Source organism: Parasteatoda tepidariorum, chromosome 8 (genome assembly GCF_982258835.1).
Source record: "Parasteatoda tepidariorum strain Cologne lab strain chromosome 8, Ptep-v5.0, whole genome shotgun sequence".
Lineage (NCBI taxonomy): Eukaryota > Metazoa > Arthropoda > Arachnida > Araneae > Theridiidae > Parasteatoda > Parasteatoda tepidariorum.
The window spans coordinates 33,239,644-33,263,479 of record NC_141762.1 but is presented as its reverse complement, the minus strand read 5'-3'; the positions used below and the strand labels follow the sequence as shown (position 1 = coordinate 33,263,479).

The 23,836-nt window shown below is 28.0% G+C and overlaps 1 protein-coding gene across 20 annotated transcripts in view; it reads right to left on the bottom strand.

Annotated features, from left to right (window-relative positions):
* The window catches only part of eya (eya transcriptional coactivator and phosphatase 2), a 152,433-nt gene that overhangs the window by 9,300 nt on the left and 119,297 nt on the right, over positions 1-23,836 (bottom strand). For all 20 annotated transcript variants that reach the window (XM_016069260.4, XM_071181536.2, XM_016069261.4 and 17 more), the window contains one exon: positions 42-131. In XM_016069260.4, coding sequence (XP_015924746.1) covers positions 42-131 — 90 coding nt within the window. The remainder of the gene's footprint in view (positions 1-41; positions 132-23,836) is intronic.

Sequence of the window (23,836 nt, the reverse complement as noted above, 5' to 3'; positions counted from 1 at the left end):
CTTTTAAACATTATTTTATTAGTGTACAACTAAGTGCTTACCTCTAAGTCGTTAAAGAAAAAATGTGTGTCAGCTAAATTGAAGATTTTTTCTTCCATTCTGAGCCCAAGGGAGACTGATAATGGTGCATCCTAAATCAGAAAAATAACGCTCATAAATCTCTGAAAATATTTCTCAAATAAAATAATTTCTTCCACATAACTCATAAAGTAATTTACATACAATATATTAGGTAAAATTTGTTTGTAAGCTTATTTAGATGTAAATAATACATATTTTTATCAAAAAAATAATTTGAAATAGACCATTATTTTTACATTTTTAAAATTACAATCATACATTAGAACTTTAAAAAGGAATTTTTTTTAAAAAAAAATTTAGTTTTATTTCCTAAGTCCAATTTGTTCTAGTTTTTATTTCCAAAATAAAGAATAATACTAAAAACATTTGCAATAAAATTGCTATATTAAGTTATCAATACTGATTAAAAAGTATGAGGGAAAAAAATTAAATATAATATTTATCCCCTAATCTCTAAAAATAAAGGAATTTTATGCTTAAAATAAACGAGTTAAAATGTTTCGGTTTAATGCAAAGGAACAAACGATTTTGAAGTTAAAATAAAAGAAATTAAAAGTTTCGCTTAGGTGCAAGCAAACAAACAGTTTTAAGAGAGTGTTTGAGAAACATGAAAAGAGCTTATTTAAAAACAGCTTTCTGTCTCTTTTGATAACAGAAGCTCTCACCCCTGGATCAACGAATTTCAAAATACACCTCATGTGCCTGTCGGCGCGTCGACTATCTTAAAATAAATTCTCAAGAGACACGGTTTTTAAAGAAGAGTGTTGTCACTTTTTTTTTAACATTTTAACTCCTACTCTTCTTTGTAAATGTCTCGGAATTGCCCCCTTGGGTACAATTATATTACAAGACATCAGAAGAACGTTTTCTCAAATAAGTAGTGCTTCACTCTTTTGTGATATAAGTTGCGTGCTAACTCGTAAAAATATTTAATTACTCATATTTGTTCTTCTACACATTTTTAAAACTCCTACTTAACTTCTTAAAATATATATATATATAAATAATATATATATAAAGAAAAATTCTTTTTTTTTTTCTTTTTTTTTTTTTTTTCCTATTTTAACAAATATCTCTGAAAACTCTTTATCTCCTTTTAAGAATCGATCTTTTTTTTTTTATTTAAATAAAATATAACTTTTTTAAATTCGATTTCCCAAGACCCGATTCGTATTTCTCTCGAATTTTGTATTTTGCCATGTAAAATTATATTCTTTAAAATGATATTAAAAAAATTAGATGCCCTTCCCTACAACCCTCCCAAAAAAAAAATTTTGTGACTGTTATAAAATAAACTAATAATAAAAACTAATAAAAAATAATAAGTATTCGCTAAAAGTTATTTTTTGCGTAGATCTTTGGAAAAACGAATTTTATAATTGTGCGCAAAATTGTTTCAATTCGCTTAAAAGGTTCTAGAGATATGACGAAATATGAAGGGGGGAAAAATTAACAATAAGGGGTCCAAACTTCAAACTACATCTCCTGACCAACTATTAGGACCCAGATTGTGGTGCCCAGATATTTCCCAGATTGCGATTATCCTTGACATTTTCAGATCAGAAATCCAAATAGGTCGGGAAAAAAAAGGTAGGTATGTTTATTGAGAGAAAGTATGCTTTCGTGTCTAATTTCGTAGCTTAAAATATCATCTGCACCTAATAATTACCATATATGAGGTCACCCCCTTGAATCATTAAGATTGAAAGTGAAGATCCAAACAATAAATAAAAAAATTATTCAGGGTGGTCTGTTTATTTTTTTTATATTTTGCGCTCTGTACGTTGTATATACATCATATGAGACTATGAAAAAGTAACGTTTCCATTGTGTTGTATTTTCATAGTTTCCATGTTTCTCATTTAATTTACCTTTTGTAGAAAAAAAAATTTTTTTTTAAGTTTTTTTAAGATTCAACAATTTCTAGCAATATTTTTCAAAGCTTTATCACAGATTATAATAATAAGTAATTATTATAAGTAACAATAAGTGATTGTTATAAGCAACAATAAGTAATTATTAGCAAAATAAACAATCACTGTCATCAATATTTCAATTACCGTTGATTTTAAAATATTTAGTTTTATAAAAACACGTTTTAAGAGCATAACTTTAAACTAAATAAACACGTGGTTTCAGATAACCTTAAAAATATTATTCTGGCGAAATTATCCGCTTATGCTACCGCGATCATGTTGAAAATTCAGATAATTTTTATTTATTATGCCAGGTTAATTGTTACAGAACGAGACGTAAACAACTTTTTTGATTAGAGCTATAAGCTAACAGAAACACTGATGCTATTTTAAAAATATTTGACAAAGCTAAATCTTTTATAGTTTACTGTAAAACAATGGCTTCAGCTAAGCCAATGAGAAAATTCCATTTCTTCGATTGTAAACTTATTTCGAAGATAAATTGGGCTTCGAAATAAGTTTACAATTGTTCTCACTCAGCTTCATGCTGAATTTCGTATTCTTAGAGTCTACCGTTCACCCATAATCCGGTATACACACACACATTCTTTATTTTATTATGTGTATAGATTTACACACTTTTTTAAAAATGTCTTTGAATTTATCCTTAGTACCATGAGACATAACATCATAGAATTTCTTATTTATTTAAGTAAAAAAAATCCAGTGCAGAATATGACGCCTAACTGGACGTTTACGATTCTCAAATCTTACCAACAACAAAAAAAAAAACTAATGCAAAATTAAAAAAAAGCACTACAACTTTCAAAAGAGTCTCAGTTACGTCTTTTGAATCTATTATCTACTCTCCATGCCTCAAAAAAGGAGAGGAAAAAAAATAAACAGAACTTCTATAAGCATTTTTAAAACAAAGTTATCAAGTTCAATTTCATCTGGTAAAATCCATCGATTCAGCTAGGTTCGAAAGACAACCTTTTCTGAGGGGGGAAAAAACAATAAAGAAGTAAACCTTATTCGAAAAAGAACAAAGATCTAATAGCAAAGCGAAATAATAGCAACCTAAAGAAACTACCATCACGGATTGATTGTAAGCCGACTCCGAGATGCCATGTTTAATATAAGTTCTTACTCCGAAAGATAAGAAAAATGAGAAATTTTTTTCGATAAAATATAAAAATAACGAGAGAAAAAAAAATATCCACAGATACCAACATCAGTGTATAAAGTTGACGGTAACCGTGGTTTCCACTATTTTTTTCAGAGAAAAAACTGATGGAGAATCTTTAGAACCAAAAGTTGAAAAAATTTACTTCTACAATTTTATAAAATAAAATTTCGTTTTTTTTTCATAATAATTATATTTATTTGTCGTTTGTTTGTTAAAATTTTAATGCAACTTTCCTTCATTTTATTTTAAATTTGCATCATTTTGTAACACTTTACCCCAGTACCTAATGTGATGCACATATTCTCTCCCTCTATCTCCATTATTTTACCAATTACACAATTAAGCACGTTTATTTTGTTAACTGCCATTTTAATGCTTTAAGCTTATCTCTTTATTCAAGTTGCAAACTAATTTTCTCCTCTAGATATTTTCCGGGTTTATGCTTTAAACTTTAAATGCTTCCAGAATTTTGGAGATGTCAATAAACGGAAAATGTCCAGTAAATTCCATTCTAGAGAAGTTCGGCTATAAATAGAGGCACATTTTATTGATGATACGATAATGAAAATCGATTGCAACTTAGAAGCAACTATGGGAGTTCCAATTATTGATGAAAATATAACGGATGTATACGATGTTGTTTGATGATGATTTTTTAAAAATCTTGCTAATGAATTTCTAAAGTTGCATCTCCCCAGTCAATGTGATTTTTGTACTCATGTAAGAGAAAAATAAAGAATATTGAAATTAAATGTTTTAGTAGCATTTTTCGGTTTTTGTGGTGTAACCCTACATCATCCCTACAACCATGTTCATGAGATAGTACTTTATTAAATAAGAACTTTATTTAAATAATTTTATTTTATTTAGATGAGATCTTATAATAGATCAGAATTCTAAAAGAAAGAAAGAACAAATACTATTAAGAACATTTAATATTGATGCATGTAAGCTTTTTCTAATTTTATGTCCTGTTTCTGCCTCGTGTAGCGACTTTAAATTCCAAATTAATGAAATTTCGTTTTTCACAAAAACAAATGGCAATTGTCCAGTTTGTTACAGTTCAATTCTCTATCCATATCTTGTACTGCCGAAACCACGATTCTTCCGATTTATTAATCTCTATTACTCATATCCTTAAAAATTAGGATTTCCATTTTACATTACTAATATGGAAAGAAGGAACCAATATCCTATACCAATCACAATTTTACTATCTTAATTTTACTAACTTTATGCCGTAAAATCATGATTTCTTCTAATTCATAACACTTCATTTGCGAACGCATAATTAGCATCTCCTTTATCTTCGTCATTACCAAATAATCATAATCACAACCGGATCTTTTAATATTCTATTCAATTTTTAGTTGCTGTCAGTCCACAATTAGTTACGAAGCACCTATCCTTCTTTGTCTCTCTAAGAATAATATGTGCTTCTAAAAATAGCACCTCTTTCCTATTTTATTAACCAGAATAACTGATAGACAATACTTTTTTTCTAAAACAATCTCCATCCAGCTTTTACTTGCTGCCAAATAATCATTTTTCACAAATCATTCCTTTAAATTAACATCAACCACTGCCGGTCTGTGTGTATAAATAATTCGTAATCCATTTCTAATGATCATTTTTCCTTTCTCATAATGTTTCTGATTTATAACGCGTTACTCTTCATATTTTATGTTAGAAATTTCAACATTTTCAAAACAGAGAATGACGAACTCAATATTTAATTGAATTTGAATCTTCGTTGTTAAACATTTAAATCTTCGTTTAAATCTTCACTGACACGTCATAATTTATTTTTTATTTATATGACAAAAGCAGACTTTAACAACTGACAGATAACATAACTATATGATGAATATATGAAGTTTAGAATTGTTTATACGTTAACTATGAAGTCTCTAACAAAAGCAATAATTCTTTTTCAAAAATGTAAGGATAAAATTGTTACATCTATCTCACATTTTTCAAAATAAAATATATTTATAAATATTAGCTTTCTTTTGCAAATAAATGCAACAAGAAAAAAAATAATGCTGATCCTATTAGCTACCCTTATTGTGCAATCACACTCAAATGATATAGAGTTGAAAACTTTTGTGTGAAATCACAAATGTAAACAATATTAAGCAGCTAGAAAATTACAGACATACGTTTTTAAATAATTCTGTTAATTCCAAAACATAAATATTTTGTTTTTTAATTAATATTTTGGTGTATGCGCGCACCAAAACATAAACCAATTTAGACAGGAATCCAGATGATGGTAGTTATAAGCTGGCCACCGCACCACGCTTCCCAACCACCAATTTATACCTGTATTTCTCTGACTGTAAAACTGCCAGAGATGTAACATTACTATTTCGAACTACTATTCGAAAATAACTACCAATAGAATGATCGGAGAAAGACCTAAGCCCGTAAGATAAGAGCTTGTTTTTGACAAATGCGAACCGTGAGCTGTAATAGCATTCGTATTTAAGATGTCACAGAAAAGGGCCCTTGCAAATCCGGTGATGCAGGAAGGGGTGGAGCTCTTTATCAAAGGCACCAAAAATTAAAGAAGTTTTTTTTTTCAACATGTGTGCCTATTTTGTGGGAACAACCTTCGAGCTTAGCAGTCAACTGGTAATTGATTCAGAATAATAAAAGCAAATGAGATATTACAGATTAATATTTATTAAAAGCGATGTATGTCAAATAGCGGAAAAGAATTAATATTATTCAATTCTACAAATTTTATAATATTTCGAACAGACATTTTGGCAATTTTTGTGAAAACGGCGAATGGATATCAAAAGCAACAAAAATCAAGACCTAAGAATATATATTCAATACTAACCAAGATTATGTCTTCATTACTCACAGTGACAAATAGGAAACGGAGGACAATTCCGCCTTCATAAGAAAAAAATTTGTCTACTAAAAAAATGCTGTTTTTTAAATCTGATCTGGGTCAATCCAAAAATCAATTTATCAATCGTTATAAAAAAAAAGAACAGTTCAAAAATAATATTGGGTGCAATCAATATAAAGATGATAGTTATAAACATAACATGAATTTAACAACTGTTTCGATTCGGGCCTTTGGATTGGAATTTATAATAATTAAAAATCTTTTTAAATGTCATTAAAAATATTTTTAGAATTATAATAATATACAAAAATTAATTTGAAGTTTATGAAAAAAGGAGCTCTTAATACTGTATATTTAAAATACTTTTACTTACTTCCGAATAAATGTCTAATTATTAACTCAGCTTCGCATCGCAATCTCATAGAGACTTCACTCCCAAAGATTTTTTTTTTCTTTTTGCTTACCGATGAGGGGAGGGGGAGAGAAGTCTTTTCAATAAGAACCCAAATTTTCAAGAAATTGAGGGGAGGTTTTTTTCTCTCCAAATATCTATACACATTTTGCAGGAAAACCATCGTCGTAACTAGTACAATACTATGCATTGCAGCTCGATATCGAAGTTGAGGAAAAACCACTCCGTCACATCAAAAATACGAAAAAGAATTAATATTTTTCAACGCTATTTCAAAATATTTCAGACAGACATTAGAGCAATTTTTTTGCAAACAGCGAATGAATATCAAACAATAGCGAATATAAAAGCTATAGAGAAAAATCAAGAGACAAACAAATATCAATAGCGAAAAATCACTAGGCTAACCAAGAATATTCCTTCAATACTCACAGTAACAAATAGAAAACGGAGGATTATTCCGTCTTCAAACGCAAAAGAAGAAAAAAAAAAAAAGTCTATTCGCAAAAAGACGCTCCTTTTATTCCGAATATAAAAATCTTTATAAAACAGAGGGGTACAAAATAATAATGGCAAAAGATTCGAAGGGAAAAAAATTCTATAACGTGAGTGGGGAGGGTCCGAAGAGCAAAGAACGTAGTAAAGCGTAGCAAGAAGATTGCTGAACCCCCTTTCTCTTCCCTTTTAAAGAGCCAGATGGGGTGTTGCTATAGCCTATAGGCTGTGTCGTGCAAGGGGAAAAGGGGGGAACTGAGAGAACGGGCGCCCAAACGACGTCGGGTTTCGTATTTCGAAGTTTCGGGTTTCCCGAGCGTTCTCGGTCGTCCCATCTCCCGCACTCTCCTCACTTTGCTCCCTTTCCAACAAACTCAATCACGGCGCGCAAACATCGGCCCGATGTAACGAGCGGTGGGTTTGTGACAAGGGGGACGTCAACAAATAGCGAAAGTTCAAAGGCCACTGTCATTTATTCTATTCAAAAGAGAAATGGTTCAAAAATCTGCGGAAAACAAACGATATTGTTAAAATTACTAGAATGTCAAATCGGACAAAAATATATGGACTAAGGTGACCAGATTTTCTCAAATCTTAAGGACAGCCATTAAATTTCATTATTGTCCTCAAAAACTTTCGAACTCTGAAGACAGAAAATTTTTACATTTTAACGTGTCCTCAAATTTCTCTTATTTTTTTTACGTGCACTTGAAATAACAAGAAAAAAAAAATAAAAATTTTGAATACTTTAAAAAATATATACATAACAGTTTTATCGTTAGAGAATACAAACAAAAAGAAAAATAATAACCTTGCCAAAAGTAGTAACCTTAAGAGGACGCAATACCTACCCTCTCAATGCCAGCTGCTAATGCTTTTTCTATGGGAGCTTCATTTGCTAATAACTTTTTTGCATTTTGATATTTTGGAAAAATTCTTTCAGCATTTGAAAGTTCATAGTTTACTCTAAGGTCTTATGAAATCACTTTTTGTTTTACCATAAATTTTAAATTATTAATGGAGTTTAAATATCGGTAATAGAGACATCTTCTTGAAATCCGTTGTTTATCAAAATTCATTTAGTAAATCCTTATTTTTTAGTTCACTTACTCGAACTATACATTTCAAGCTACCAGAAGAAATAACTAGTAATTATTTTCTTCAATTATGAAATGTGTTATTAGGAAAGAAAGATGAAAAAATTCTTAAAAAAATTGGGAAAAGAGCCTAAACCACGCCTCCCATCTGTCCTCCCTTCATTTACCAATACGAGTAAGAGTTCTAGTGGGGAGATCTTTTGGGGGGTTAGGAGAAAAGCCTCTTTACTTTCTTTGAATAGTTGAGGGGTTAAATAGCCTTGGGGTCTTCTGTTGTGGTTGAAAACAGTTTTTATTTCATTCTCTTTCTTTAAAATGAGTTAGGATGGAAGACTTTCTTTCGAATTTCCTTATGTTATTTATTATTATTTTTTCTTCTTAATTTTGGCAATAACAACTTATCAAAACATTGTAGGATAAATATATTTAATTAGTTAATTATATATATCAATTAAGCTAACAATAATTATGCAATCTTCTGTAAAAAATTTTATGTAGCACTTTTAAATACGGAGTTAAAAAATAGTAAAAATTTTAAACTTCGTAATTTAAATTATAATATTGTCATTAAATTTTTTTTAGCTTTATATAAGAGGTTAAAAATTGAAACTAGCAATATGAAATTTCTTTACTTAAATATCAGTCCTAAATTTCATAAAATTACAATAAATTTCAGAACAGTCACATGTGGGTCTAATACTTTCCTAATTAAACTTGGCACCTTTTTCTTTAACTACTTAAATAAAATTATCAACAATATTATTAAAGAGGATTTTTCTTGGATTATCACTAATAATCCACCGATTTTAGAATTTATTAAACATAATAAAATTAATTCTATTGCCACTTATGATTTCCAAGATCTTTTCAATAGCATTCCCCTTTCTAAACTAAAAGATGTTCTTTTGAATTATTACTATGTTTTGAAAAAATCTTTAATTGCGATTTTGATTATTGGGAAATTCCAATTAATTTTTGTCTTTTCAATAATTATCTTTAAAATGGAAAAGATATTTTTTTTTTCCTAGTTGATGGAATACCGGAAGGACCTAACGTTTCATCTCTCTTAGCTAATTTTTTGTTTGCACTAAAAAAAAGAAATTGTACTCTTAATATTAAATTTGTTTTTAGATTTATTGATGATTTAATTATCTTCAATTTTCATGAATATACTCTTTTATTTAATAATATTTACCCCTAGGAATTAACCTCGCTTCGTAATCATAATGATAGCTTTAATTTTTTGGATTTGGGTATTATAAAAGGAGAAAATATCTGCTTTGTTGGTCTATTTTATAAAAGAAATTATTTTTATTTTAAGGCAAATAAATTATTTGGAATTCTAATGTTCTTAAAAATATCTATTTTAATACCATTTTTAATCAAATGTGTAGAATTAAAAGATTATGTAGTAATGTTTAGTTATCCAAAAAACAAATAGACAAAATTTGATAAAAAAAAAACAATGGTTACCCAAATAAAGTAATTAAATTCTATATAAAAACATTAAGTTAATTGTATGTTATTGTGAATAAATTTACTAAAAAACTTCTTCGTTAATTTATACAATTTTTACCGTGTGCAAGTCCATTTCGGGCAAATCCTTGGCTGAAATTATGTGCATAACAGGCAATTCATATTTCCTTCTCTCTCTCTCTTCTGTTTTATTTATTTTTCTCTTAAATAAAAGTTAATTTTCTAAAATTATTAATTGGCAATTTCTTTAAATTATCCGATATAATAACCGATATGCGATTTATATTTTAATTTCTTCACTAGCAAATGCTAACTATTTCTGAGCATCATATAATGTTACTCAGGTTTTTATGGTCGTAAATATAGATTGCTAGTTTTAAATATGAATATTATATTTTCCCATTTCGTAAATTTTCCTAACTGTTCAATAATAATGAGTTTTTCTGAAAATACGTTTCATTTTCTTTACAGTGCTAACAGAGTTAAATGAACATATTTCATTTTAGTATTTTCAAATCTAATTTTTATTACTGTGCAGAGTCATGTATATTTTTGAAAAGGAAATTTTTTTCCCTGTATAATTTGTTTTATTCCCGTTTTATTTTCCCATTTTCAAATCTCTGCCACTATTTAGCATTATGTGTTTATTCGAAAAGATACTTCTTGACTGTATCAATAAATTTTATGATCCTTGTAGTATTCCACATTTGCAAATTCTAATTATTTTTTAGTATTATGGTATTCTAAAGAAATGTTGCGTTCACAGTGTTTACTGATTTATAGTTCATATTTTAACTGCATATTTGCATGTTTTTCTTATTTTTTAGCATCATATGTATTTTCCAAAAAACGTTATTTTAGTAGAAGCAATAATAGGTTTAACATGTTATTCTTATAGTTGCAAACTTTCACAGCTGTTATGCTTTAGTTTAATTGTAAAAAAGGTTTTTTTCACGGTGCGACCAGACATAAATAAATTTTTCCGTTATATTTTTACTTTTGTTGTAATTTAATTTTCTGTAATGCATGTATGCTATATTTATTTTTGTCTAAAATTGTATTTCAGTTCTTTATTTTAGTATAATTTTCTCCTTTTATTATGTTTTCGGTCTGAATTATTCACAGTTAATGAATCAGGATCGCTATTCTGTAAAAATAAGTAAAACCCAGATACAGTGAGCAGGTAGAAAATTAGCAATTCGTTTAAAGTAAGCTCAAATTCTTTTTTCGCAGGTATTTAAATTTTTTTATATGTTTCAAACTATCTCATACTTTTAAAAGTATATAACTTCAACTTTTTTTTACAAATGGAGTAATACACATTCAAAGGCGTGTTTAAAATTAGTTATTTTGTTGAAATGAATAATACGTGTGGGTTACGTTAGATATTTATACTATAATTATCTGTCATCATTAATACGTTTATTTAATGAACCTCATCGGAAAATATCTGGTATGGCAAGGGCACAAAGCACACACACAAAAAAAAAAAAAAAAAAATCCATTAATGTGCATGAAGAAAGCATAACAAGAAACAAGAGAGAATCGGTTTTCCCTGTTTCTTTTCTTTTTAGACATGAACAGAGAAAACCAATAAGTTTTGGCAAGTTCCAAAATATACATCATCTTCTTGGATGCCGCTTTACGTCAGTGTGAAATGCAACATTTACCCTTTCATATCATGCACCTGGATCATTGTTACTACTTGCAAAGACATTTGCGGAATATATGACAGAAACCGTTCACACAAAACATTTTTTAAGCCTCTCACTTTTCACATAGACAAAGCCAGAATGCGAAGTGCTTGTTGAAAGGGCCTTTAGGCTTTCAACTTGGCATTGATTAATAAATGTAGCCTAGTGCAATACCAGAAAATGCTGTTTCGGCAAGCATATTTTATCATTCGGCAAGCATATTTCATATTTTATCTTCAAAATTTCCACATTTATTTAGCACCATGAGTTTGCCCGAAAAAATACTTGTGCTAGTTTACAGAATTGCCTAGTATCATGAGTTTTCTCAGTAAAATTTTGCTTTCACAGTGTCAACGATTGTATATTATAATTTTCCTTCTCGCAAATGCTCTTTATTTCTCAGCAACACATGTTGTTGCTCAGATTTTTATTTATTTTGTTTTATATACTAATGCTAGATTTAAACATGAATATTATATTTTAACATTTCTTAAAATTTTTATTGCCTGCTCATCATAATGCCTATTTGCTTTATTTATTCTTGCCTGACTTTATATTTTAATTCTATATTTCAGTATTCTTTTCTTTTCTTTTGTTTTTTTGTCAGCATTATTTGCAATTATTGAATCAGAATTATTATTCTCTAAAATAAGTAGTTATAGCAATTTGACAGACTTGCTATTAAAAGTCGTTACTTTATATGTATTCAAATAACCATCGCTAAAACTACATTTTGGATAAATCAATTTTTAATTTATGTCACAATTAATTTATTTTAATCCATTAAGACATACCATAAATTTAATAACATACAATGTATTCAGATTAATTTAATCATGAGACAATGGGGATAGGGGAGTATGTAGGTGATATTAGCGAGTTGCATTAAAATTTTTAGAAAAAAAAATATAACACCAATTTTTAGTATTTTACTGCAAAATAGCTTTTATCTTTAAAAACTTTTTTAAAGAAAATTATATTAAAAATCTTTTGTTGAGAAACACGTTTTTATATCTTGCAGGATATTTCGATGGCTATTTAAAATTGACAGAAAAATGTTCACTTTAAGAAAATAATTGTTTACTTCGACTTTTAACTACTACAAAATGCCCATAATTAGCATTGTATTATTTACTTTGCCAATTTTACCTTTAATTAACTTTTTGATATTACATTCCTTTTTTCCATCTGTGATAAAGTAAGAGTTGTGTTCTTGCTTTTAGCCCTCATTTTGTCACCATATGTAAACATAATAAATCTATTGCAATTATACATTTCTTGTGACTCAAGTTATACTGTTTGTAATGCACACATGTAAACTATTTATATTTGCTCTATTTTGTAATTTAAATTTTTTATTTTTTCCTTTTTATGTTTTTATCTTGATTATACGGAAGTAAAAGATCAGGATGGTTATAAATAAAGATTTTTTATGCTTTTAATTAGAGAGTTTTTTTAATTGCATGCTTCGCCCACAAAATTAGAGTTTTTTGTAATATTACAGTCATTTTCTCTACTTTTGATTTATTATTTATTTTTGTGTTTGCGAAGTTCTGACATATGTCTGCAAACTTATCTGCGTTATAAATAAGTTTATATTTCATTACGTAAATAACAACAAAAAAGTAACATATGTTTCAAACATATGTTACAAAACATATGTTTCATACATCAAAAAAGTAGTTCGAGAAAATTTTCTTCACTGAATTTAAACACCCAAAATAACAAAATGACCATTTTTTTTTTTTAAATATAGTGTCTCTTAGCTTTTATATGTATCTGTATGAACAGGTACACAATGCTCATAGATACACAATTAAAATGAAAGTAAAGAATTCAAGATGTGATCAAAACAAAATTTTAAAACTTTAGAGAACAAAGTAGAATAACAGAAAAATAAAAATCGAGGGGAAATTTTTTTTTAATTCGTTGATTATCAAACTATACGCTAACAGATGTTTCATCTGAATTCCATCTTTCTGAGGCTGAAGTAATATGGAATATGTGGTGAGAATTCGCTTTAAAAAAGGAGAGTAAATAAATAATACTAAAATACAAAAATAAATAATACTCAAACAGAAATTTTAATAATTCAAATGGAGATTGAAATGTATGAAACAGAAAAGAATATAAAATTATTGAAACGGAAAAAAATAAAAAATTATTTTTGTGTAGAAATATTTATTTTTAAATTTTCTTTTTCCTTTGCACAAACACACACCCATATTCTAATATACGTATGTGTCTTAAACTATTGAAAATGAAAGGAGAAAAATTCTCAGACAAATACAAAACAATGTAATTTGTAATTCAGCAAAATTACAAAGCAATATAAATAAATTAAAAAATTTATTGAGAACAGAAAATAAAATTTTCCCGGATGGTGAATGTAAGTTTGAAAAAGATACATCAAAACAAAAATTTTCTTTGATGCAATTTAAAAAGCGTTTGATTTTTCTTTTATCATATTTTATAATTAATTCTTATTTTTTTATTTTTATAACTTTTTATTATATTAGTATAAGTTTTAATAATTTTTTCAATTCTGTATTATGACTTAATAAATTGCCTACGTTTTAATAAATTATGTATTTTTCAGAATTTTTATAATTATATTTCTTCATATATTTACAGCTCAATATAATTAGCAGTTCTAGCTCCGATTATTAAAACTAAGTTACTTTAATTAATTCCATTAATTCCACACACATTAATAAAAATTTATATTCTTCTTGGTGTTTTAATTTGAAACGAATTAATTGTAAGATATAAGTAATCCCCATTATCTTGTAAACACCTATTTACATACAAATAAATAGTTAGAATGTCTATTCTGGATATTTCACAACGAAACTAAGAATGGGTTTAAAAATAAAAGACCGCGTACCCAGAATCACTTTTCGAAACTAATGCTTATATTGTTCAGTTTTGCTAAGGGAAGGATGGGATAGTTTAACTGACCCTCTATCATATATCACTGTCACTGTACCAATTCACTCCTCCCTCAAAGCGACGCCCCCAAAGGGTGACTATTACAACTCTGATTTTGCCAATTCCGGTTTTTTATCTGGGTATCGCGTCCTCTTAAGACGAACATGAAAATGCCATGTTCGTCTTAAAATAATTTTCACAAAAAATTTACAAACTTTAATAATTATATACTCATTTGTTTTACATGTTTTCAAAAGCAGAATATTATATGATATTTCAAAACTGATTAATAAGGAAATCAGGTTCGATAAATATGGTTCTCAATTTTAAAAAAAATATTGCTAGTTCTTTTAAATTCTTAGGCTATTCATAAGCAAGCCTTGTTATCCGGAAAACTGCTTGGACAAATTCGACCAAATCGTGTTGTAGTATGAAGTAGCCAGAAGGACTTTTTGTAATGAGTACGTCCCGGAATACTATCTTTTTTCAACGCTTATATAACTAAATAAAAATATGATAAATAAAATAAAATGTCAGGATTCAAACCTGGATCACTTGTACTAAAGTTAATGCTCCATGCCTTAAACTACATCGATAATATAAACTAACACACGCCATTTTGTTTTGTTAACTGCAATAAAACAGTGACGTATTTCGAATATAATCCAAGTTGAGTAAATTCACATTGATTTATTACTTTTTTTTAATGTCTTAGAAAGCAACTCTTTTCGTAAATAATTCAACAATTAAACATTTTAAAAATTAGTAATTAAATAAAAATAATCGCGAATATTTAAAAAAAAAATATTAGCACTATTATTTGAAACATTATAGTTGTGTACTAGTCCTCCATGGATTTGTTCTCAAAAAACAGAAAACGTGTTTTTAGGGTTCGAGACTGTTCTAGTGATGCACAGTAACCATCGATCATTTCTGTTCTAATAATACGTAGTAAGCATCTATAATTTTTTGTTCTAAATTCGATGGATTTAAATGTCTTTTAATGTTCCTTTATTTTAAATTATTTTAAAAGCAACGAGTTATTAAAGTTCTGTTGATAGTGTAGTCATCGCTCTTTTTATTTTCTTCTTTCGACTTGAATGGTAATAGATGCGCCGAGGAGAAAAATTTTTAAGAGGGTGAAAAAAAAAAGGAGAAAAAAGAGTCCTTTTAAAATAGGAATGCACAGCTGAAACCGAATTTAAAGTAAATGTAACTCGATAATAATTAAATATTGCTTCAAAAATTAATTAATATAACGAGATTAATTTGAAGTTGAAAGTAACTTCGCACATTTCATATTTTAAATGTTTTAAAATTTAAATTTAATTTTATAAGAATTAGAATTCCAATAATTAAATTTTTTTGTATTAATAATGTATAAATTACTTTTCCACCTCGTGATATTTTAAAAAAAGTTTTATAAAACTGGAACACTTTATTATTTTGTTTAATATTTTTAACTCATCACAGGATTAATCCCGAAAAACAATTCTTAGTTTCTACATTTATTGATGATAGTACCAAAAGAGACATGCAATTAAAATAATTGTTAAAGAAATACTTTCCATTTACTTTTTTATTAATCCTTGTAGATTAAATAATTTATTAAAAAAATCAAATTACATTCGAATAAAGAACTACATTACATTCAGACTCAAAACCCAGAATTTGTTCAGGATTTTAAATTCATATAATTGTTAACCCTTTGACGATAGGATATATCGTCAAAGGATTAACAATTATATATATCCCTTTTGTATCTATATTTTTTCTGACGCACTAATTACAAGGGAAAATATATTTTGGTATTTTTAAATTATAAAAAAAGTAGTTAAAAAATATTTTTCATTCATATTCAAAAACTTATCTATACTTAATTTTGTAAATGAATTAAATTTCAATGATGATTATCTGTTTCTTTTCGATTTAAATAACTGCAAATAACTTATTGTTTGGAAGTGAGCCGTGTTTGGGAGATTTTACCTTTACCAGAAAATAACACCGGTGTTTGAAGCTGTATTTCATAACCATAAATTATTAAAATGCTAAATATAATATTTAACACTTATTTTTGGAACAAAATTAATACAAAATAATGAAAAAAGTATGAAAAATGCGTTAAATAAAATTCTGGATCAAAGGGTTAAAGTGTGATGTTTTTTTGGTGATTTTCTTTCTAGGATGTTTTTAAAGTTACATTAAGAGTTAAAGTGATTATTTTTTCCGGTGCCTTTTTCGTGCTGATTTTTCCAGGATGTTTTTCCGTTACTTTAATTTTTATGATCTGATCTTATTGTTCGTACAAAATTTTCAGGTAAAAAAAAAAAAAAAATATGTCTGAGAACTTTAAAAATATGACACTTTACTTGGACAACTTGGATTTAACGGGAATGGTTTTAGCGGTTAAAAAAAACAAAAACAATATGATAAATTGTGTGGAGATCTTGGTAGTGATAAAGGATAATATGAATAAGTTTATATAAAAATAATTCAGTGGCACCCCCTAGCTTTTAAAGAACTCAAAGCCTTTCGTCTAATTTACAGTCAAAAACACATATATTTATAATTAATGCGTAATAAATTATAATTAATATATAATTAGTTACATATTAATATAAAATTAATTGCATTAATATTAATAACATATCAATTTATAATTACTTTGCGATAGTTTTATAAACTTAAAAAATACAGATATATTGATATTTAAATAGTAGCTCAAAAATTTTAAAACAATGACCTAATTGTCTTTTTAATGTATAGAAACAATAAGATTAAAATGAAACAAATAACTCTAATAACTAAAAAGACGTGTAATTCATATATCACCCCAAAATAGCTTTCGGATTTAATCCAGAGTCATTTGCAATAAATAGTGCTTAGAAGAGCCTTTCAATTATGATTCGTTAAAAGCGCCAATGCATGCCAAGCGTTACGCCTTCTCCAATCCCTGCGAGTCAGTCCCTCTTTATTGCATAAGTCAAACCGTCGCCAGTGATCAACTCGCCAGTAAATTTCTGATTTAATTTTCCGTCCCCCAACTTTCATCTTCAAACCTTTTTTTTTCCCTCTATAATTTCCTTTCAACAGACGGTCGCATTTAAGTAAAATAAAAATGAACAAGGCTCTAAGAGCGTAGTTTTTATTACAAACAGCAACTAGCAGTCCATCTACTTGTCTTTTTTTTCTTTTCGTTCTTTTTCTTTTTAATGAAACTGCTGTTTAGCTGCCTTTATTTTTATTTCTTAATGCATTTTTATTCAATTTTACGGCGAAGTTTTAAAAAGAAATCAATCCTTGATGTGGTTTCCATTCTTATTAAAATTTAAATTTCCCCCATATTTTATCAGATTAAACATATTTATTCGTTCATTTTCTTATGAAACTTTTTAACTCAATTCATCTTTAATCTTCTTTGTTTTTTTCTGTAAATGAAACACTGTGTAAGAAAGAATAAATAATCTTTAAAAATTTTAAAATTAGCAACAAAATTTATTCTCTTAGTGAATCTATAATTTATAACCCAATAGAAACATGATTTAGATTAAACCGCACTCATATTGTACATATTATGAGTAAGATTAATAATTATAGACTAAAGCAAAACTTTCTGATCGTGTGCAATTTAAAATAATAATTTTCAGTCTTATATATTCATTATTATGTATTATATTCATCGTAAAAATAAAAAAAATTATCAAATTAAATAAATTTCAGGAAAAATTTGCAAAAAATGCAGTAAATATATTTCAACAAGGAAAATTAAAAAAAATTTAATTTAAGGAAATAGTGATTCAAACCATGGGTCTTTATTTATTTACGTAATTAGACATACATTTGACTTCCATTTCCTTAAAAAAGCTTAAATCTAATGATTTTTTAAATATTTTTTTCAAAAAGCTTAACTATATTTACTTTAACTAAAAAGTTCAATATTAAGATGAAATATCAGTCCAAACGCTGCGTTTAGCTTATTACAGGAGAAAATCTGAATACACATTTTCTTTGAGTGAATGGGTGAATTTGTCAAATTACTATATTTAGCAACAAGTAGAGACGCTATGGTATTTATACATTAGTGTCCAACACACTTGTTAGGACAAATGCCCTTAGCAAAAAAGAAGAAAAAAAATTACAGAGCAATAATGGTTTCTTAAATAAATAATCCCAAGAAATTAAACATTGAAGTGCGATTTTAAAATTCAGACTCAAGGAACACGATAGATATGTCTGTTACGAATATGAAAAATATTAATTCAATAAGAATACGAGAAAGTAACAATTTCTGCACACTGTTGGAATATTGAGCATAAATTCATTTTAAAAATTACTTCCACCCCAGTCACATCAGCTTAAGCTTATCTTGATGCCCTGATATTTTGATTTATTCATGTGAATGCTAATTCCCTAGTTAATGATATTAGATCCTCACCACCTCTTCATAGTACGCGGAAATGCATTTTTTACTGATTTACCCACTGGGCCACTGTGGTTTTTCTTGTCCTGTTTCTCATCTTGTTTTCTCTCTCGGTTACTGTGGTTTTCATAGTTTTGTTTTCCATCTTGATTTATCCATTTTTCGTTTTATATTTCATATTATTTTTGTTTCTTCTCATTCATTTATGGCAAGTCTTGAAAATGGGCGATTATTTCATATTACTTTTGTATCTTCTCATTCACTTCTGGCAAGTCTTGAAAATAGGCTCCTGTTTTTAAGCGCTTGAAACATGTCGATTGCTATCTCCTATTTATATATTTTTGAAGCGAATGTAGTTTTTTAATTATGTAAATAACGTTTCTTTTAAAATACTATTTTCTTCTGCTACATTGAAGCACTGTTGTCTGATTTCAGAGTCAAAACATTTTTTATTATCTATACTGAAATATTAACACTTCCAGCTTTCCTCTCTTTTTAAAAATAAATTTTGGAAACGAGCTTTTCTTTAAGGAATACAATAGTTACTAATGGTTTTACAAAACTGAATTGTAGTTAACTATAATGAGGATCAATCAAATAACAAAAAAATAATTTTCGCAACAGTAAATCCAAATAATTTTTAAAATTCAAAATAAAATGACACCTGGCAATGTTTGTCATTAGTTTTTTTCTTCTTCTTTTTTTCCTTTAAAAAAAACAATTATCTTTCGCAGAAGTAAAAGCTTGTCTTTAATAAGAAAACAATAGGTACTAATGGTTCTATGAAGCTGAATTCCTTAACTACAATAAAGATAAATAAAAACACACACAAAAAAATTATTTTCGCAACAGTAAATCAAGATAATTTATTAAATTCAAAATAAAATGGTATTCGGCAACGTTATCATTAGTTTTTATTTATTTTTTTCCTTTTTAAAAAAATAATTATCTTTCGCAGAAGTAAAAGCTTGTCCTTAAAAAGAAAACAATAGGTAATGATGGTTCCACGAAGCTGAATTCCTTAACTTCAATAAAGGTTAATAAAACATAAAAAAAATTATTTTCGCAACAGTAAATCAAGATAATTTATTAAATTCAAAATAAAATGGTATTCGGCAATCGTTATCATTAGTTTTTGTTTATCTTTTTTCCTTTTTAAAAAAATGATAATTATCTTTCGTAGAAGTAAAAGCTTGTCTTTAAAAAGAAAACAATAGGTACGAATGGTTCTACGAAGCTGAATTCCTTAACTACAATAAAGATTAATAAAAACACAAAAAAATATTTTTTTTCAGCAGTAAATTAAGATAATTTATTAAATTCAAAATAAAATGGTATTCGGCAATCGTTATAATTTTTTTTCTTTTTTAAAAAAATAAATAACCATCTTTCGTAGAATTAAAAGCTTGTCTTTAAAAAGAAAACAATAGAATGGTTCTACGAAGCTGAATTCCGTAACTACAATAAAGATTAATAAAAACACCAAAAAAAATATTTTTCGCAATAATAAATGAAGATAATTTATTAAATTCAAAATAAAATAAAATTTGGCAATCGTTATCATTAAAAAAAATTTTATTTCCTTTTTAAAAAAATAAATAATCATCTTTCGTAGAAGTAAAAGCTTGTCTTTAAAAAGAGAAGAATAAATACTAATGGATCTACGAAGCTGAAATCCTTAACTACAATAAAAATTAATAGAAACACAAAATAGAAAAAAAATAAATTATCTTGATTTACTGTTGCGAAAAATATTAAATTCAAAATAAAAATGATATTTGACAATCGTTGTCATTAGTTTTTTTTTTTTTTTTTCCCTTAAAAGAATTATCTTTCTCAGAAGTAAAAGTGGTTGTTAAAAAAAACATCAAATTTCAAGAGGGTTTTTTATTTTTATTTTTTTATCTTAGCTTAATATCCTTGGTTTTTTTTTCACAACAAGGGGGTAAAAGATTACAAAGATTTTCTTTGTTTACACTTCGGAAGGGAATGAGTGAGAAAATGGCGAGTCAGAAGCACTAGTTGAAGAAAGATATATTCACTATTACTTTACTTCAGCCATCATGAGTGCCCGTAAATCTAGGTTCAGAGTTGCCGAAAAATTTACTAAGACACTTCTAGAAGGCTTTTTTTTTTTTTTTTTTTAACTTTATTGCTTTTTTTACACCACAGCTTTATTAACTGAATCATTATTCTAGTAAATGGTCTATCTGTTAAATTTTTTAAGCGTAAGTTCGGTGAGAAAAAAAAAAGGAAGAATTTTTCCACCAATCAAATTTTTTTCTCTTCGTCGTACTGCTAACGAGCTGACGGTTAAGTTTTACATGAAAGGAAAATACGGAATACTTGCTATAACATAAGCCTTTTCATTATTTTTCCCCAAAACACTTTTGATTGTTTTCTCTTTATATAAAAGAATTAATTTCTAACGTAAGTGATCTATTCTTATACAATTGCTTTGTTTTGACACTAGTAAGTTATTCTCCAATAGAATTAGTTTTAAGTAAAGTGAATTATCTTTTACTCAAATGAATAAGTTGAGTAAAGTGTAACATGTAATAAGTTTACACTATAATAAGCTAAACGCAAGTAATAAGTTATTTTTCGGGAAACTCTTTTTCGTACCAATTAATTATTTTTTTACGGAGGGAAATAGTTTGAACTCAGGAGATATCTTTTTTATAAGTGAATTAATTTTTATGAAAAGGAAATTTTTTTCAAAAGATGTTTTTTTATCGAATATGTATTTTTTTTCTTAAACAAAAATGCATTACACTGGAGATTTTCTTACACTGTTTTATGAGATTACACACTGTTTTATGAGATTTTTTAATGGATCATGGACATTTTCGAGCCGCTAATTTCAAATCTGCTATCAATTTCTCTTTCCTAGCTATAGTTTAAAGGAGATTTGTAGACTACTTTTGTCGAAATGTACAAGCTTCAAAACATTATACACAATAAGGGGTTTACATAAATGTTGCGACAAACTTCTATAGGAGTTAGGGCACATCATCAGGATTAAAATTGCATAGGGAACTCAAGCCCGGGAAAGTAGTCATATGCCGCTAGTGGCTTCTAAACAGGTCCTAATAGGCAGGGGCGGATCTACTTAAGGGCTTTTTGGGCTGCAGCCCAGGGCCCCGTGGATACAAAGGGCCCCAGTCCCCACTGGAAACTATAGGTGATATTTTGAATTAAAAAAAGTATCTAATATTAAAAAAAAATATTATAAGATTGGCAACCCTGAGATCAATCAACCTATGCATGTGCGCGTCTATCGAATGGAACGGGGAATTACCCGTCGCTTGTTTTTGGTCAGTGTATTTTTTCGCGTCTATAATGGGGGACTTCCCGCAGCGCCGCTTAACGCCCGACGCAATTTTGTTTTTTTCCCCGCACTTCTGTTCTCGTCGTCAAAGTGACAAACTTGTTTAGTTTACTAACAACTGTCTTGACTACCAGAAACCCTCTGATCCCACTGAAAACTATATTGGTGTTCAGCAAGAGGACGGTAATACCGAGGCGGTAAGAAATTTAGAGAATATTAAGTTTGAGAAATATGTTGACGTGGGCTTGTGGTCAGAATTGCTAAATAATGATTTTATTAATGACATACTCTCACATGAAATGACTGACTTTCAAAATAAAGATCCGAAAAATATATATTCAGCTTCAATAAAGAAATACAAAGAACAAAACAGAACATTTTCAAATAGGTATTTCATTAAGAAAATGAAAAATGGTCAATCATTGGAAAGATCTTGGTTATGTTATTCAACCAGGGTTGGTACTGTTTTTTGTTTGACTTGCAAACTTTTTCTCTAAAATTCCTTCTCAATACACAACCGGATTTTCTGATTGGAAACACATAGGAACTTGTTTAGAAAATCATGAAAATTCTAATGAATATAAGAAATCAATGTTAGTGTGGTTGACACGTGAAGGCAACAAATTAATTGTATCATTAAAAGACTTCGTGAACAACATAAGGCCCCAATCAGATCAGAAGCTAAAGGAATACGGAGAGAAAGCTAAAAAATTAAGTACTAGTGTGGGAATAGACTACAATGACATAAACAAGAGACGCATTACTCCAAAATTTTCAGATAAGTCTACAGATAAATTCTCAGTATACGGCGCAGAAAAATTTAAAAGAGACACGCTAAACGTTGCGTTGGATAAGCTGATTATGGATTTAAATAAAAGGAGCCAAGTCTATGAGATGTATAGCAAGAAATTCAAATTTTTAATGGATTTGCAAGACAAAAATATGGAAAACATAGATCTGGAAAGTGTACGTAATATTGTTGATTATTATCCAGATGGCGTAGACGAGCATTTAGTGAATGAGTGCATTCAGTTAAAATTTTATTTATTTCAGTCTAAGCCGCTTGCAGTGAAATTTTTATGCTAATTTATGAAAATAAATTTGTTGATGTTTTCCCAAATTGCTACACTGTCTTAAAGATTTTTTAAACTTTTGCCAATTACTAGCTGTGAAGCTGAGCGCTCTCTCTCCAGGATGTCATATATAGAAAACAAATATAGGACAACAATGTCGAACCATCGACTAAATCATTAATCAGTTCTTTCCATAAATTGTGATTTAACGAGGGACTTACAATGTGATGAGCAAATAAAGGAATTTGCAGCTCCAAAAGGCAGAAAGGTTGCTTTATAATTTATATAACATAACTACACATAGCCTGTCAATTTCTTTTGCAATAATGTTGTACAGTTGCTGTTTGTATAGACAAAAAAAAAAAAAAATAAGATTATTTTACTGTCCTATTTTTTTCTATATACTTATCTACATTCCTATAGAAAACAGTTTTTTGACAAAATGGCTATTAGGGCCCCAAAGTAGCTTCAGCCCAGGGCCCCACAAATTCACGATCCGCCCATGCTAATAGGTGAAATATCCTTAGCCGCGTACGACATTTCCAGGCTAAAAACGTCATTTAAAAAAGTCTATAGGAGCAAAACTAAATACATATTTGCAATCCTCACATCCGAATTAAGATCAAGTATGTATTTGTATAAATGCAACAAAAAAAATAATTATTTCCCAGTGTTATTTTTTTTCTTCAAAGATGAATAATTTTTTAATACTGGCGAATTACTTTTAACAGTGGTAATTTTTTTTTCAACACAGGTGAATTTTTTTTTCTCTACTACTAAATTTAAAAATAAATTCACTTGTGACAGCAATAGAGGTATCTGTGTTTTTCAAAAACACAGGCAAATTATTTTTGC